Below are 15696 nucleotides of genomic sequence, written 5' to 3' on the forward strand. Positions count from 1 at the left end.
CTTCTTCCCCTCCCAGTCCGGGTGTCTCGCCACGGCCTTCGCTCAAAGAGTGGTCTTGCCCACCTGCTCGGTTGCGCACGCTTTTGAGCTCAAACCCAGTAACCCGCCAGGCTCTACCAAAGTCCCTCCAGCCTGGCCACCCCAGCCCCTTCCCCCCCATGATGCCTGAGGGTCCCTGAAGCCCAGGGAGGCCCCAAGACATGTCCTGACCTTGACTCCTCAGGCAGAACCCCGTGTTTCTGGTCACCCGCAGGCTCTTTTTGTCTTCCTTATATGGGTCCTGGTGGGACACGCTGACTGAGGAGGGGGGGGGTGACACCCCTTCCGTCTGGGCCTTGTGCCTTGTCCAGGGCTGGGCAGCCCTGATTCCTCCCTGATCACCATGCCAGGTGGCTCTTGCTCTGACATCATCTGGCCCCCCTGCTTCCTCTAACACACTGATGACCATGGGGGCTGGGGTCCGTCCTAAGGTCATGAACACAAGGCTTCTGGAAAGCCAGGTGCCATATCGGAGGCTCATGGGAAGGTCCATCCCTGCCCTCCCTGGAGAGGGCCTGGGGGGAGGTGCATATGGGTGCGTCTTGGGCACAGTGGTCACTCAGACTCCTCGCCCAGCTTCCCTCGCAGAAGGGCCTCGGGAGACGTGTGTTTTTCTTTCTTCCCTCTCACTGCGCCAGGCACCGAGAGCTGCCCCGTGGAAAGCAGTAAAATATAATTCTGTCTAGAACCCATCACAACTCCAGCGGGGACGGAGATGAAATGTGTGTCTCGCACGCACCCAGGCAGCCGGAGTGGGTGTAATGAGATTGTCTGTGGGTTCAGCCACTGGGTGAAGGGGGCTCGGGGGACAGGCAGACACACAAGTCATGCTGCCTTCTCTCATTAGGGGCCTGGGGTCCGCCTGCACCATCTTGCTCAACCAGAGAGAAAGCAAGGGGACCCTGTCGTGCCTACCAGGTTCCTGTTCTGTCTGTGAAACCAAGCAGGCACCTGCCAAGGGGTCGTCTGTCCTGTGGACGCCGGTGCCCTGGGTGCTAGGCTGTCTTTCCCTGATGGTGGTGGGCTTAGTGGCTGTGCCCGAGGTAAGCAGCTCAGCCAGAAAGCTATCCGGGCTCAGGCACCAGCCTTCCCGACCCTGCTGAGCACAGGAGCACCACCTAACTGCTAGCTGAGTACTGGGTGGAAGTGGGCTAAGCATTTTATGTGCATTATGTCATTTAATCCACAAAACAGTCCAACAGGGCAGGTGCTATTCTCATCTACTATTTTGCTATTTTGTAGAAGATAAAATGAAAGATCAAAGAGTTTAAACAGTTTGCCCACGGTCACAGCTGGGAGGTGGCGGAAGGTCTGGCTGACTCAAAGTGCGTGAATTTTAACAACTACATTGACTGTCCTTCTCTGGCTGGTACTCAGACTCCTGCTCAAACTCCACTGGCTGCTGCCTTGTAAAAAGTCGACTAATAAAGAAAAGTACAAGGAAAAGTTGCCCCAAATTCCATCAATCTGAGATAACCCTCACCAGCATCCAGTGAGCATTTTTTTCAGACTCTTTATACAAACAGACACATACAGAGTAGTAATAACTTAACAACAACAAAAAAATGGGTCTTACTCAGCATGCAGTTTTAAAATAAAAAACCAAATTTAATTTTCTTAAATTTAACTGAAGACAAATTCAGTTGTGTGTATTTGAAATGAAATGGAAGGAAATTGCTAAACTTCAGAAATACATTTCTTCCTCTTTAAGTGATAATAGTTCCTAAAACTTTTAGTTCCTAAAAGTTCCTTAAAGTTAATGCAGAAAAGAGAAAAACTGTTTTTTAAGAGAAAAACTTTTTAAACAGCTTTATTGAGATACAATTCACATACCGTACAGTTAATTCATTTCAAGTGCACAACTCAGTGGGTTTTTGTATCCTACATTATTACTTTTAAAAAATTGTAGTAAATATATGACATAAAATTTGCTCCTATAAACATGTGAAGCATACAATTCCGTGGCATAAATACATTTACGGTATTGTGCTGCCACCTCCCCTATTTCCAAAATGTTTTCATTCCCCAAATCCCATAAATAATGCCTCCTCAATTCCCCAGCTCTCCCCAACCTCTGGTAATCTCTAATCTACTTTCTGCAAGAAAAACTTTTAACAGGTTGGAATCATTTTTTTTTTTTAATGAACAAACTTAATTTTTTAAAGCAGTTTTAGGTTCACAGCAAAACTGAGAGGATAGTACAGAGAGTTCTCATATATCCCTCCGCCCCACACATACACAGCCTCTCCCCCATCAACATCCTGCACCAGAGTGGGACATTTATCACAATTGATAAACCTGTATTGGTACATCATTATCACCCAAAGCCCATGGTTTGCATTAGGGGTCACTTTTTGTGTTGTACATTCTGTCTGTGTTGATAAACACATAATGATGTGTATCCACCATTCTAGTATCATACAGAATAATTCTACTGCCCTAAAAATCCCTGTGCTCCTACTGTTCATCCCTCATTAATTTTTTAATCTGTATAATGAACCAGCTTTCATGCCATCCGCCTCTGTTTTTTCCACTTTCAATTTTAGTGGAAAATTTTAGTTATTTTATTATTTGTGTACATTGTCAGGGTTTTTATATTCTATTCAATAACAATAATTGCCCCAATTTCAAAATTATTAATTCAGTATTCACTGGAGTTCCTCCATTGATGAACTTATTTTTGATTGGTTGGATTTCAGCATCAAGTAATTTTTTTAAGACTTTATGGATGTCTAAGCCTATGAGTTTATGTTACAGAATGTCCATTAACTTTATACTCAAAGGACGGTTTTGCTGGGTATAAAATTTGGAGTTACAGCTCTGTAGCTATTACTTCACTGTTTCCTGAAGTTGGGTTTCTGTGGAGGATTCTGATTCTCCTCAACTCACCTCCCTGCTCCCCTTTAAGATCAGTAACTTTTTTAAAAGGTGTATTATTTATTTGAGAGAGAGAGAGAAAGCGTGCACTGGCAGGGGGAGGGGCGGGGGGGGAGAGAGAGTGAGAATCTTAAGCAGACTCCAGGCTTAGTGTGGAGCCCTGCATGGGGCTTGGTCTCATGACCCTGAGATCACGACCTGAGCCGAAACCAAGAGACGGACACTTAGCCGACTGCACCACCCAGGCACCCCAGGATCAGTAACCTTTTAAGGATGTCTTGGTGTTAATCACACCATCAAGTTTTCCTGGGCCATAGAATGGCAGTTTTGTAGAGTCAGGTTTTTTTTTTTTAATTTCAGGGGATTTTTCTATTATATATTTGAATACTTTCCCCTGTTCCATTATTGTATTTTCTTTACCAATTATGTATATGTTTGATTTCCTTTTGCCTCCCATATCTGTCACTTTGTCTTATTAGTCTTCTCCATTTAATCTTATGTGATTTCTTGCAGCCCACCCACCACATCTCTAGTTGTTCATGCTCTGCTTTGTCATTTAATCATCGCTTATAATATGGTTTTTAAAAAATATGTGAATGTATTTATCTTTCTCATTTCTCACTGAGCTCTGTTAACTCACCTTTCAGCCTTCATCTCTTTCTTTTGTCAAATAATTTCTTTTTTAAAATTTCAGCATCTCTTTTCTTACACCCATTTGCCCCTTACCAGTTTTTAAGAGATTGTATCTGTAATTTCTCTGGGTCTATGACTTGTTTTTTCTGAAGTCTTTCTGATTTCTCTGGATGATTCCTCCTGTTGTGTGTTCTTCATTTGCCCCCCACCTCACCCTTAATGCATAGGACCCATGTGAATTCCTTGTGATTATTATTCTTTAGCTACCTTCTAAATAGCAGCTTGTGAAAATGTGGGGAGTGGTCCAGAGCAGTCTGCAGCTGCATTATGGGCTTACTCACTGGAAGCCTTTCTCCCCGAGCTTTTATTTATTCTCTGCCTAGGGATTCTGTCTCTCTCAGGTTTCAGGGCTCATACATCATAATGGTTCTCAGCAAAGCTCTTTACATCACTGGCTGTCTGTGTTATGACCAACCCCTCGCTGCCCCTTTTCTCTCCCCACCCTCACTTCACTCCCAGCACCTCCCTCAGAGGGAAAATGAGTTTTTGTCATAGAAATGGCATGTGGGTGTGATTTCCCATCAGCTCCCACCCCATTTCCATTCCACAGTGTAAAATCGCATCTTTGCCTGTGCTCGGTTGTTTACAGCAGCACTATTCCCATCAGCCCCAAATTGGACATTACCCAAATGCCCATCAACAGTGGAGTGGTTGAGTCGATTACAGTACGTCTACCCAATGAAATACTAGGCAGCAATGAGAACAAACAGTCTACAACCACATGCAATAATTTGGATGAATCCCATGAACATGATGTTGGTCAAAACAAGCCAGAATCAAAAGAGCACATACAGTAGGCTTCCATATGAAATTGCTCAAAGACAGTTGGGTGTTGGCAATCCATCAGCTTCAATCTCATATAAAGTACAAAACAGGCAAATGGCAGGACAGTGGTTGTTCACAGTTGAGGAGATGTGACTAGAAGGGGACACACGGGGGGCTTCTGGGGTTGTTATTTTCCTATTTCTTGATCCTTGCTGGTCCTACAAGTGTGTTCAGTTTGTGAAAATATATCTATATTTATGATACGTGCACTTTTTTGTATGTATGTAATACTTCAATTAAAAATTTTTCTTTGGAAAAACAAATGACAGGGGGATGCCTCTCCTTGCCTGGGGTGGCATCCACAGCCCTAGTTCCTGATTCTAGCAGGAGGATCATGGTCATGACTTTCAGGAAGTGATATTTACTTGGGGGGTCCAAGGAGGAGGCCCATGTAAGCTCTCAGCATGTAGCTTTCTTCCAGTTCAGACTTTGTGATGTCTGTGGTTTGGGGGCATAGCGATTTCGTTGTTTCATCAGCCGACGTGACTGCCCTATATCTGTAGTTGGTGTTTTCGAGGGAGGGCAGTAGAACGGAAATGCTCCTACTCCACCATCTTCAGTAGGAAGTCAGGATAGATTCCTGAACCCACTGGCATGGGTGTTGTTGTAAAGAAACGGGCCTGAAACTTAACTAAGTAAAATGCTGGTACTTGTTGAGACCCCTTTAGAGTGATCGCCTTGAAGGACAACATCCAGGGTGGCCAGTGCTCAGCGTCAATGGCCATCTCCTGAGTTCTGCTCCACTCGCCGGGAGCTTCCCTGTGGAAATGTTGGGTGTGACGTTTATGCTTTATGGTCACACCCTGTCTGAGGAGTGTGTCTCTTCTCCCTGCACTCCTGGAAGCAAGTGACAGTCTCTCGTCACCCTGCTCCTGCCCCACCCCTGGCACTGAACTTCGTGGGTGCTCAGCTGCAGGGAATGGCCACATCTCAGCCTTGAGCACCATCCTCTCCTGAGGCCAGTGGCTGTAGGGTGGCCTCGGTGTGTTTACACCAGCCCCAAACACAGGATGTGGCACGACAGTGCAGGGGGCACACCGATGGGAGGTCACTTGAATGGTGTGGCACATTGGTGCCTCGGGGCCTTTGCTCGGCTTGTACTGTTCCTTCTGGAGCACGTCCTCCTTGCATCTACTCATCCTGGGGTTCCAGGAAGCCCCGCTCACGTCACTTGGAAGCTCCACCTTCCCTCAAGCCTTTCCCTAGTCCCCTCCGTACTGACAAACGCCACCCCTGGCTGGTCCACTTTCTCATCTCGGTGACACTAACCCTGGAAAGCTGCTGGTGTCATCCCCATTTGCTGTATGGAGAGACCGAGGCTCACCAGGCACAGCCACATGTCCTGGGGGGACACGTGGCTAACAAAGGCTTTGTTAGGTTTTGAAGTCCGATCCCGGAGTGGAGCTCCCCCCATGAGGTCCCGTCACACGGGGTCATTCATGGAGCTCTGATTCCTCCCTCCTGTTCTTAGTCACCATGCACTGAGCTCTAACTGTGCAGCACTCTGCTCTTTCCGTCTGTCTGTCTGGGTACCTGCCGGTGTAGCTCTCTGGCGACTCGTGGGCAGAAACACCGTCTCTCACCCCGTGACAGATGGAGCTGCATCCTAAGCCTTGCGGGGTCTGCTGGTCTCTCGGCCGTGGTGGGGCGGGCGCCCTTGGCTTTGCCCCCTGCTTCAAATGGACACTTGGTCAGACTTGTGTGCAGGCAAGCATGGGCAGGTCTTTTTCAGTGGAGCCGTTAAGACCGCCAAGGGCGGATTGCTTAGACTCCTAGAGTTTCCCAGGAACTTTTAGGGATTGCATCTGACTTCTTTGTCATTGAGTCATTGAGGTGATGATGAGACTTGCCCCAGGTCACAGCGTTTCCCCTGAGGCCCCACAGACATAGGTGTGCGTGCCGCCCTGCAGGGCGTGGTGCTTCTGTGACAGGCCTCTGGTACCTTCCGGGCAAGGTGGTTCTTGAGCTTAAACGAGGACCACGTGGAGAAGCTGCGGAGGCACACGACCCTCACGGAATCTCGTCCTTCCCTCTGCTGCCAGCTCTCACCTCACTCAGCTTTTCCCAAGCCTGCGGTTCTCTCTCCCCAAACCCGTGCCCGTCCCACCCTCTCGGCCAGTTGGAAGCTCATCCCCCTGGCAGCTCTCATGTCTTGTCGCCTGGCCGACCCCAGCCTCCTGTGGAGACTCTGGGCCATCTCCTCTGCCTCCATTTCCAGCCAGGCTTGAGCATAGGCCTGTGGGCCTCGGGGCAGGCGGGTCTCAGAGCCGAGAAGGGGCAGCCCACAGCCTCTGCTTTCTCCTCCTGGACATGTCAGCTTGGGCCCGAACCCACATGCCCTCTCATCTTGGGCTGGACCCACCAGCCTTGAGGGAAGGTTAGTGATGGTCTCTTGGCACCAGAGCGTGGCCTCTGGAGAGTTCACCCTTCCCCTTGTGGTGAGTTCAGGGGTTCAGGTGGATCAGGGGAGACACAGGACCAGGAGGGGCAGTAACAAGTGTTTGGCGGCATTTGGACAGCTCGCTTGAGAGGGAAAGTCCCTCCCGGCAAGGGGCCTTCCAAAGTGATGTGTGACCACCACCCAGAAGGGAGGGAGAGTCCGACAGGGGGCTCATGTAGGTAGTGACGTCACTCGGGAGCATGGTGGGGAGCCTCTGGGTCACAGAACTCTCTTGTTTGAGGTCTTTTATTTTTATTTTTTAAAGATTTTTTATTTGTTTATTTGACAAAGACACAGCAAGAGAGGGAACACAAGCAGGGGGGAGTGGGAGAGGGAGAGGCAGGCTTCCCGCGGAGCAGGGAGCCCGATGCGGAGCTCGATCCCAGGACCCCGGGATCACGACCTGAACCAAAGGCAGACGCCCAACAATGGAGCCACCTGGGCGCCCCTCATTTGAGGCCCCAGGGTTTGTCTGATCTATGGCTAGCAAATGTAGGGTGCAGTTTCGTGGGTGATGTAAAGTCGATGAACTCTAATTAGCTAGAAAGATGTTTATTTAGGGGGTGCCTGGGTGGCTCAGTCGGTTAAGCATCTGACTTTTGATTTCGGCTTGGGTCATGATCTCAGGGTCGTGAGATCGAGCCCCGAGTTGGGTTCCACGCTCAGCAGGGAGTCTGCTCAAGATTCTCTCTGTCTCTCCTCCTGTCCCTTTCCCCACTCACGCACACGTATACTCTCTCTAAAATAAATAAGTAAATCTTTAAAAAAATAAAAAGGTGTTTATCTGAACTGTATTTAAAGCAACCGGATGTGTGAGAGCTTGAGTTTGGTGCTGGGGGCTTCGGGCTAATAATCCTACCTGCTATGCAGACGTGAATAACACAGGGGCCATCTCTGGTTTATGTATATAATACTCCCGATCCCTCAGTCTCTCTCCCTCGGTGGCTTATTAAAGAATTTCTTTCAGCCCTATGTACCCATTGTCCCAAGAGTTCTGGTACATTCTTTTCCCTCAATCTAATTAGATAGTAATGCCTTAGTGCCTGGGTGATGCTCAGGCCTCAGACAGATGGTGCCCCAGGGAGGCTGCCTGCCTGGCTGGACCCTCGCTCTTATCACTTAGCCAGTGTCACTGTGAATCTTCACTGACTGCTGTCCCCAGCGTGGTCCTTCTAAAATCAGAATCTAAAATCCTGATTCTGCCATTGCCTATCTTGGAAGACTTCACTCACCTTCCAGTTAGCAGTGTGTAACCTCTCTGGGGGTAACCGTGTATATTTACAGCAAAGCCCCCACCATCTAGGGGATGGATTATGATGGGTAATTCCATTTTCCAGATCACTGAGACTATGCCTCCTTCGAGCCTTGCTTGTTTGTTTTCAAATTTGATTGCTTTCGGTGCAACTCTTCATCAAATATATTCTTTGTCATCTTAAATAGAAGCTTCTATGAGTACATGGTTTATTTTTTCAAAAGCCTTATTGAGATATAGTTCACACGCTATGCAGCCCGCCCACTGATCTTACTTGTCTCTTCCACCTCCAAGACCGAGCCCGGTGTCGGCAATAGAGCAGGTGTCGTAAATCGTTGTTGGGCTGAGCTGGAACCACACTTCAGATCACCTCTCTTGGAGAAGTTGGGGTCTTCTGCCTGGAAGCAGTGGTGCCCCTCTGTGCCTGATGACATGCCCCAACACCGGAGGGTCCCGGGCTGCTGATGTTTAAATTCCTCACGTGGGTTTTTCGTACTTCTGTTGGTCCTCCCTTCCTTCCTGTGGCCAGCTGCAGTCACTGGGCCTGCCTCCAGCGACACCAGAGCCCCGGGCCACTGCCGCTGCAGCTTGCTGGAATGGCGTATAAACGAGAGCGCCATGCTCTTTACGCTTAGGGGATGCGACACCCTCCCACCGCCCGGCCCTCACTCGTGGGACGACAATCCTTTATTTCCCTGTGGCTGATCAGGGAAGGGAGGAGCAGGACCCCATAAAGAAGGGGTATAAGAAGACATAGCTTCTACAAGATTGCTGAGCAAGCAAGGAAAATGAAGGCTGGAGAGGTGAGGGAATTTGTTCAAGGTCACGCCATGGGCTGCTGGCGGAGTCGAGACCAGGTCTTTCCTCTGTGCTGTTGTGCTCACCAGCCTTTCAGGAAGTGACTCTCCTGCCCTCTCTCTCTCCCTCTCAGGGGTCCTCGGTGAATTTTGTCATGGTTATTTAAGGAACCTCGCCTAGAAGTCCCAATACGCATTTCCCCATCGACGGGAAGGCTTGGACTCCAAGATGATTATAAAGGAATATCGGATTCCTCTGCCCATGACCGTGGAGGAGTACCGCATCGCCCAGCTGTACATGATACAGGTGGGTCTTGGGGCCCGGGCGTGCTCCCCACGCCCTTGGGGGGCAGGGAGGTGGCATCGCGGCCTTGACAGCCCAGTGTCTGCCCAGCAGGCTCCTGGTAAATGTGTGAACTGCATGGCGTTCTGGCTTCCCAGCACGACGCCAGGAACACAGGAGCGCGGTGGGTGTTTGTGGCACTGGGTTGCCTTGTCAGCGCTGCATTTGGTCCTAACACTCTGCATTTAATACCGACCTCTCACGGATTCAGATACTATCTATTCGGTCAGCTTGAGCTGCTATAACAAATACCACAGACTGGGGGCTTAGACAACAGACATTTATTTCTCAGCGTTCTGAAGGCTAGAAGCCCAAGGTCAAGGTGCTGGCAGAGTGGTGTCTGGTGAGGGCCCTCCTCCTGGCTTTGCCTGGATGGCCACCTTCTCACTGAGTTCTTGATGGTAGAAGGGGCCAGGGGGCTCTCCGGGGTCTCTTCTGGGAGGGCACTAGTCCTACTGTGAGGGCTTCATCCTCATGACCTGATCATCTCCCAAAGCCTGACCTAGTACCATCACACTGGAGGTTGGGGGCTTCAACATACGAATCTGGAGGGGACACAAAAATTCAGTCCATTTGACAGACAGGAAGGTGTGAGCCAAAGAAGGTCAGTGACTTGCCTGGGAGCACCTGGCCTATTTTCTGGTTCCCTAGGCTGCCTGCAAGACAGCAGTATCCACCATGTGGCTGATTTGTAGTCACAGATGAGTTTGAGGATGACCGATTCCTATGACAAGCCAGAGGATACCATGCGCCTCCCCTCCACCCCCCACCCAGATGTTGGGGGCCTCCCTACTCAGAGCCTGGCTGACCTGGGACACGGAGTGGGAAGACCCGGGATCGGGTTGCAAGTGGCCCAGATATGACCACGCTCCTACTCGCTGGGGTCCTGCTCCTCAGGGGAGGTCCCCCTCCCCAGCTGCCCTGCCAGCAGCACTGTGCTCATCCTTTGTGCCCCCTTGGCCCGGCCGGGCAGCTTTCCTCCCAGTGAGGAGTCTGATTACGAACCTGCTCTCACCTGGCTCTGCTCTTCTGGGCATACGGGTGCCTCGGTGCCACCCCTAGACCATGGTGTCACATGGGGCCCTTGGTGCAGGGAGAGCCCCGGCCGGCTGGGCTCCACCTCCACCCCTGGAACTGCTCGGTGGGTGCACACCCATCCACCTGGGTCTAGGGAGTTAGTAACGAGCTCCCTGCAGAGCCCAGACCCCTAGTCCCTTCTGGAAGGAGCCCCATGAAGCTATCAGAGTTTGAGCAGCAACCCCCCAGCATGGGGAGCTTGAGTAGGAAGAGAATGGGAGGTGAACCAGCCTCTCTGGGGGACTGTTGGCTCCCCCTGCTTCAGAAGTGCCACTCGGTTCCCTCTTGAACCGCTCACCCCGTAACTATTCCTAGAGAGCGGGGGGAGGAGAAGCGACTCACCTCGGCCCCCCAGCTCTGAGCTATCTGGAAATTGCTCAGCCTGTTCAAGGATGCTGTTCATCCTGCGGCCCCCCAGTTCCCACCCAAGCCAGGGGGGCCCAGACCGTGGCAGGCCTCCCCCCAGCTTCACCATGCCTGCCAGCTGGCGGGGGTGGGCCTCAGGATCCAGGGGCTCACTTTTAGCTCCTAGGATATCCCACAGCTTTTTGGAGCATGTGAACACCTCTGACTGGGCTCCTCAGAAGCACCTGCCATCCTCAACCCCTTTTTTTGAGGTATTTTGTTCTTTTCAAAACATCTATCCTTACGCTTCCAATTAACGTTCAATATCCTGTAGCCCCCCCTACGTGATCCCTCCTATGGGCCTGGGGCTGCCTGTGAGTGTTCGCTCATCGGAGCCCCACTGACACCTGTCTGTCTCTCCAGGCGACCTTCCTCTGCTCCTGCTTTGGCACTGTCTTACCTACCACTGGCCCCTGAACTCCTGGGGGCGCCATCCACCATGGGGGGTGATGGACGAGCATATTGTCTCCATTGTGTGACAGTTTCACGTGTGCAAACATGCATCCCAGCTCACCAGCTGCATCTTTACATATATGTGGTTGGCTGTGTGCCAATCATATCTCAGTAAAGCTGTTAAAACACTAAGTCAAATGCAGACTTTTCTGGGCCCAGCCTGGGCGGAGGGCTGGGTTACTGAGAAGAATGGAAAGAGCTTCCTGCTCTCCAGGAGTGCCATCGGGGAGGTGGATGTGCGTGCAGCTTACCGAATGTAGGCCAGGAGACAGGGCGCGGATGTTCACGGGGGCCTCGGGCCAGCGGCCCCGGGAGAGCCTCCACTATGAGCTGGGCCTCACACGGTGGATAGGCCCTCAAGGAAGACAGCTGTGTTTCTGTGGAAAGAAGAGGAAATTTAGTTTCTTTGCTCCTGCCCAGCTTACTGGCTGGGGTGGCCGCTAGCAACGGGTCTGCCTTCTGAACTCACCACCTCCTCCATGGGCTCGTGAGCGAGGTGGGATGAGCTCACGTGTCAAACTGCTTCATGCTGTGCCTGACCAGCGCTCAGTATACATGCTGTTCAAGGCAACAACAACAAAAAGAAGAAGAAGGAAAGAAGAAGAGTTGTTCTGGCTGGGAGAGAGCCTTCCATCACCCGTGGAGGTGCTCAGCAGATGCTTGCCTTGGAGGGAGTGACTGGAGGTGGCTTAGCCAGGACCCTGGACAGCTCCAAGAGCGGCTCCTTGGGAGGGGGCCTTTGAGTCCTTCATCCCGTGCTTTTTCTGCCCAGGCCCATGGTGGCTCAGGTCCCTCCCATGCAGCCCCCAGATCCCACAGGATGGGGGAAGGGGGAGTTCCCCACTCAGCCTGTGTGGGCAGGGGTCATGAGTCAGGCCTCCCCCTGGGCACATGTGTGCCCCTGGGGAGCTGGGCTTGTCTCTGCTGCCTTTCTGCAGTCTCCCTGGGAGGCTCCACAGCGCAGCTTGTGGGAATGGTTGGCAAGGGTGGGGCCGGTGTGGGCAGAGAAGGTCAGCACGATTCGAGAAGAGCTTGCTCCTCTGTGGCATGACTGAGAGCCTCAGCTGAGCAGGGGACTGGGCACCCCCGGATGCCATTGCCAGAGGGGAGCCCAAGGGTCAGCCCTTTGGGATGTTAGCTCCAAAGTTGGAGGAGGTGCCCAGGCTCAGAGGGAACCAGTGATAGTTGAGACCAGGACCCATTTGTTCATCCAGCTGATCTTTACTGTGCAGGCGGGGAAGTGCTTTGCAGGGAGTACAGACGCACTCCCGGTCTGGGTCCCCGCGGCTCTGCCACTGCTCACTGGGGCCCGTGTGGCCCCAAATGGCCTGTGTTATCCATCTCCCATGAGTGACTTGTGTCCCCCCAAATTCACATCCACCCAGAACCTTAGACTGTGACCTTATTTTGAAGCAGGGTCTTTGCAGAGGTAATTAGTTAAGGACCTTGAGATGAGATCATCTTGGATTGAGAGTGGGCCCTAAATCTAATAACTGTTGTCCCTATAGGAAGAGGAGAAGACAGAGAAAAGGTGAAGGTCATGTGACGGTGGAGGCAGAGAGCAGAGTGATGTGGCCACAAGCCTAAGAATGCCTGGGGCCCCTGGACTGGAGGAGGCAAGGCAGGGTCCTCCCCTAGAGCCTCCAGAGGGAGCTTCTGGGATGGACATGCTGGCTTTCTTGGGCAAGGAGTCTGAGGACAACTCAGGCTCAGGTCACCCGAATGGGCAGAGGCTTCTGTGCAGCCCTACGGAGGCCGATAGGACCCTCCCCACCCCTGCACCCTATCCCCTGTCTCTTCTCCACCGTTGGCTCCCCGGCAGGCTGGGCACCCCACTTCAGCCCTCGGACACTCCATGTAGCCCTAGCTCCTCTGACCTGCATGTCCCCTTCTCACCGAGCCACCCCGAATCCCAGATGTGTTTGTTTCCTGGGGCCGCCATAATAAAGCACCACAAACTGGGGGGCTTAAAGCCACAGAAATGTGTTCTCTCACAGTTTGGAAGCCAGAAGTCCAAAATCAAGGTGTCAGCAGGGTTTGCTCCCACTGAAGGCTCTAGGGGAGGATCCTGCCCTGCCTCCTCCAGCCTCTGAGGGCTGCCGGGGTTCCTTGGCTTACAGCTGCATCCCTCCCATCTGTGCTTCTGTCTTCACTTCTTATAAGGACATTGTAGGACATGGATTGGATGTAGGACCATAGATTGGATGTAGAATTTTGGAAACTGACACCAGAGAGAAGTGACTCGTCCAGGATGAGAGGGAGCTGGTCACAGAGTTGGGACTAGAATGCACGTCTTTGCTCAATAAAAAATCGGGTACCTGCCTTGTGCCAAGGTGTTTTCATGCTGTGGGCTGAGCAGGCCCCAGAGTCAAACAGATCTCGAGTTCTGGCCCGGCTCCGCCACCTGGAAAATGTGTACCTCAAACAAGTCACTCCAGCTCTCTTAGCCCCTGCCTTCGCATCTGCAAACTGGGGACAGGAGCATACTGCACCTTTCTCAAGGGGTTGTTGCAATCACGAAAGGAGAAGTACATGGAAAGAAAGCAACAAATGAAGCTACCGCAAGAGGCAGGAGCTCACAGTGTCTGGGGCACAGTTGCTGCTTTCATTCCAGAACCTGGGCCACATTCCAGGGGCTCCTTTAAAGAGTGAGGGATGGTGCGTCCCCGCGGACCCCATCTGTGCCCTCTACCGGGGTCTTTCCTATTTTTTTTCTGAAGGGGAGTCAGCTGCTCTGGGCCCCAGAGATATAGCACATCTTCGTGCCGTAGGGGTGAGGCCGTGCTCTTGGGAGTGCCTGTGCGTGTGTGTGCATGGGTGTGCACATGTGCACACCTGCTGTTCGGGAAGCTGACCAAAGATGGCCTCGGCGATGGCGTCATGTCACCGTGGAAACAGATGCCGGGCTTAAAGTCACTGGGGCCTTGACCACGAGGCTTTCTGCATAAGCAGAAACCTGAGCTTTTGGACACTGGGAAGAACATTTGTGGCAGAGAGACACTCAGAGGTGACCCAGGCATTGTCCCTCTCAGGCGGCGCCGCTGAGGCCCCTTCCCGCACCCCGTGTTCGAGCTCTCTGAAACCCTAGTGAGTACAGACGCAGAGTTGGTTTCTGTTTGTGTGTTCTATACCAGCTTGATTGAGATGGAAGTGGCATACCACATAATCCGCACATTTAAAGCGTACAGTTTAGGGGTTTTTAGCAAATTCATAGAGTTGTCAAACCGTCACCACGATTTTAGAGCATTGTCATCACCCCAAAGAAGAAGTCACTCTCCGTCCCCCCACCCCATCCCCAGGCAACCAGTAATCTGCTTTCTGTCTCTATGGATTTGCCTGTTCTAGAAATTCCTTATCAGTGGGTTTGGACGCTATGTGGCCTTTCGGGTCGGGCTTCTTACACGTTGTTTTCAAGGCTCATCCACGTTGTGGCAGGTGGCAGCACCTCCTTCCTTCTTATGGCTGAATCATAGTGCATTGTGTGGATATAACTTGTTTATCCATTCTTCAGATCACGGACATTTGGGTTGTTTCCACCGTTTGGCTCTCGTGAATAATGCCGCTGTGAACATTCGTGTACAAGTTTCTGTGTGGAAATATTTTCCTTTTCCTGGATGTATACCTAGCCCTGGAATGGCTGGGTCATATGGCAATTCTATGCTGAGCTTTTTTGAAGAACTGCCAAACTATTTTCCACAGCAGCTGTACTGTTTTCTATTCCCATGAGCAGTGCGGGGGGTGGGGGATCCAGTTTCTCCACATCCTCACCAACACTTGCTATTGTCTGTCTTTTTAGCCATCCTACTGGGTCAGGATTGGTATCTCGTTGTAGTTTTGATTTGCATCTCCCTAATGATTAGTGACGTTGAGCATCTTTTCATGTGCTTGTTGACCATTTATATACTTCTTTGGAGAAATGTCTATTCAAGTCCTTTGGCATTTTTAAATTGGGTTGCTTCTTTGTTGTTGAGTTGTAATAGTTCTTTAATATTTTAGATACATTATTATCAGATATTATCAGATATATTATTTACAAGAATTTTATCCCATTCTGTGGGTTGTCCTTTTACTCCCTCCATAATGTCCTTTGATGCACAAAAGTTTAAAAATTTTTATAAAGTCCAATTTATCTGTTTTTTGTTTGGTTGCTTATACGTTGGGTACCATATTTTAAAAACCATTGTCACATCCAAGGTCATGAAGATTTACTCCTATGTTTTCTTCTAAGAGTTGTATAGCTTAAGCTCTTACATTTAGGTCTTTGATCCATTTTGAGTCAGTCTTTTTTTTTTTTAAGATTTTATTTATTTATTTGACAGACACAGCGAGAGAGGGAACACAAGCAGGGGGAGTGGGAGAGGGAGAAGCAGGCTTCCCGCTGAGCAGGGAGCCCGATGCGGGGCTCGATCCCAGGACCCTGGGATCATGACCTGAGCCGAAGGCAGACGCTTAACGACCGAGCCACCCAGGTGGCCCTGAGTCAGTCCTTATATGT

The 15696-nt window shown here is 50.9% G+C and overlaps 1 protein-coding gene across 10 annotated transcripts in view; it reads left to right on the plus strand.

The window, feature by feature from the left end:
* The window catches only part of PITPNM2 (phosphatidylinositol transfer protein membrane associated 2), a 131172-nt gene that overhangs the window by 90022 nt on the left and 25454 nt on the right, over window positions 1-15696 (plus strand). For all 10 annotated transcript variants that reach the window (XM_064578255.1, XM_064578256.1, XM_045887774.3 and 7 more), the window contains one exon: window positions 9058-9230. In XM_064578255.1, the coding sequence (XP_064434325.1) occupies window positions 9153-9230 (78 nt within the window). In that variant the 5' untranslated portion in view covers window positions 9058-9152. The remainder of the gene's footprint in view (window positions 1-9057; window positions 9231-15696) is intronic.

Source organism: Mirounga angustirostris, unplaced genomic scaffold, assembly GCF_029215605.1.
Source record: "Mirounga angustirostris isolate CCGP_5_RB_7025 unplaced genomic scaffold, mMirAng1.0.hap1 SCAF_14, whole genome shotgun sequence".
Lineage (NCBI taxonomy): Eukaryota > Metazoa > Chordata > Mammalia > Carnivora > Phocidae > Mirounga > Mirounga angustirostris.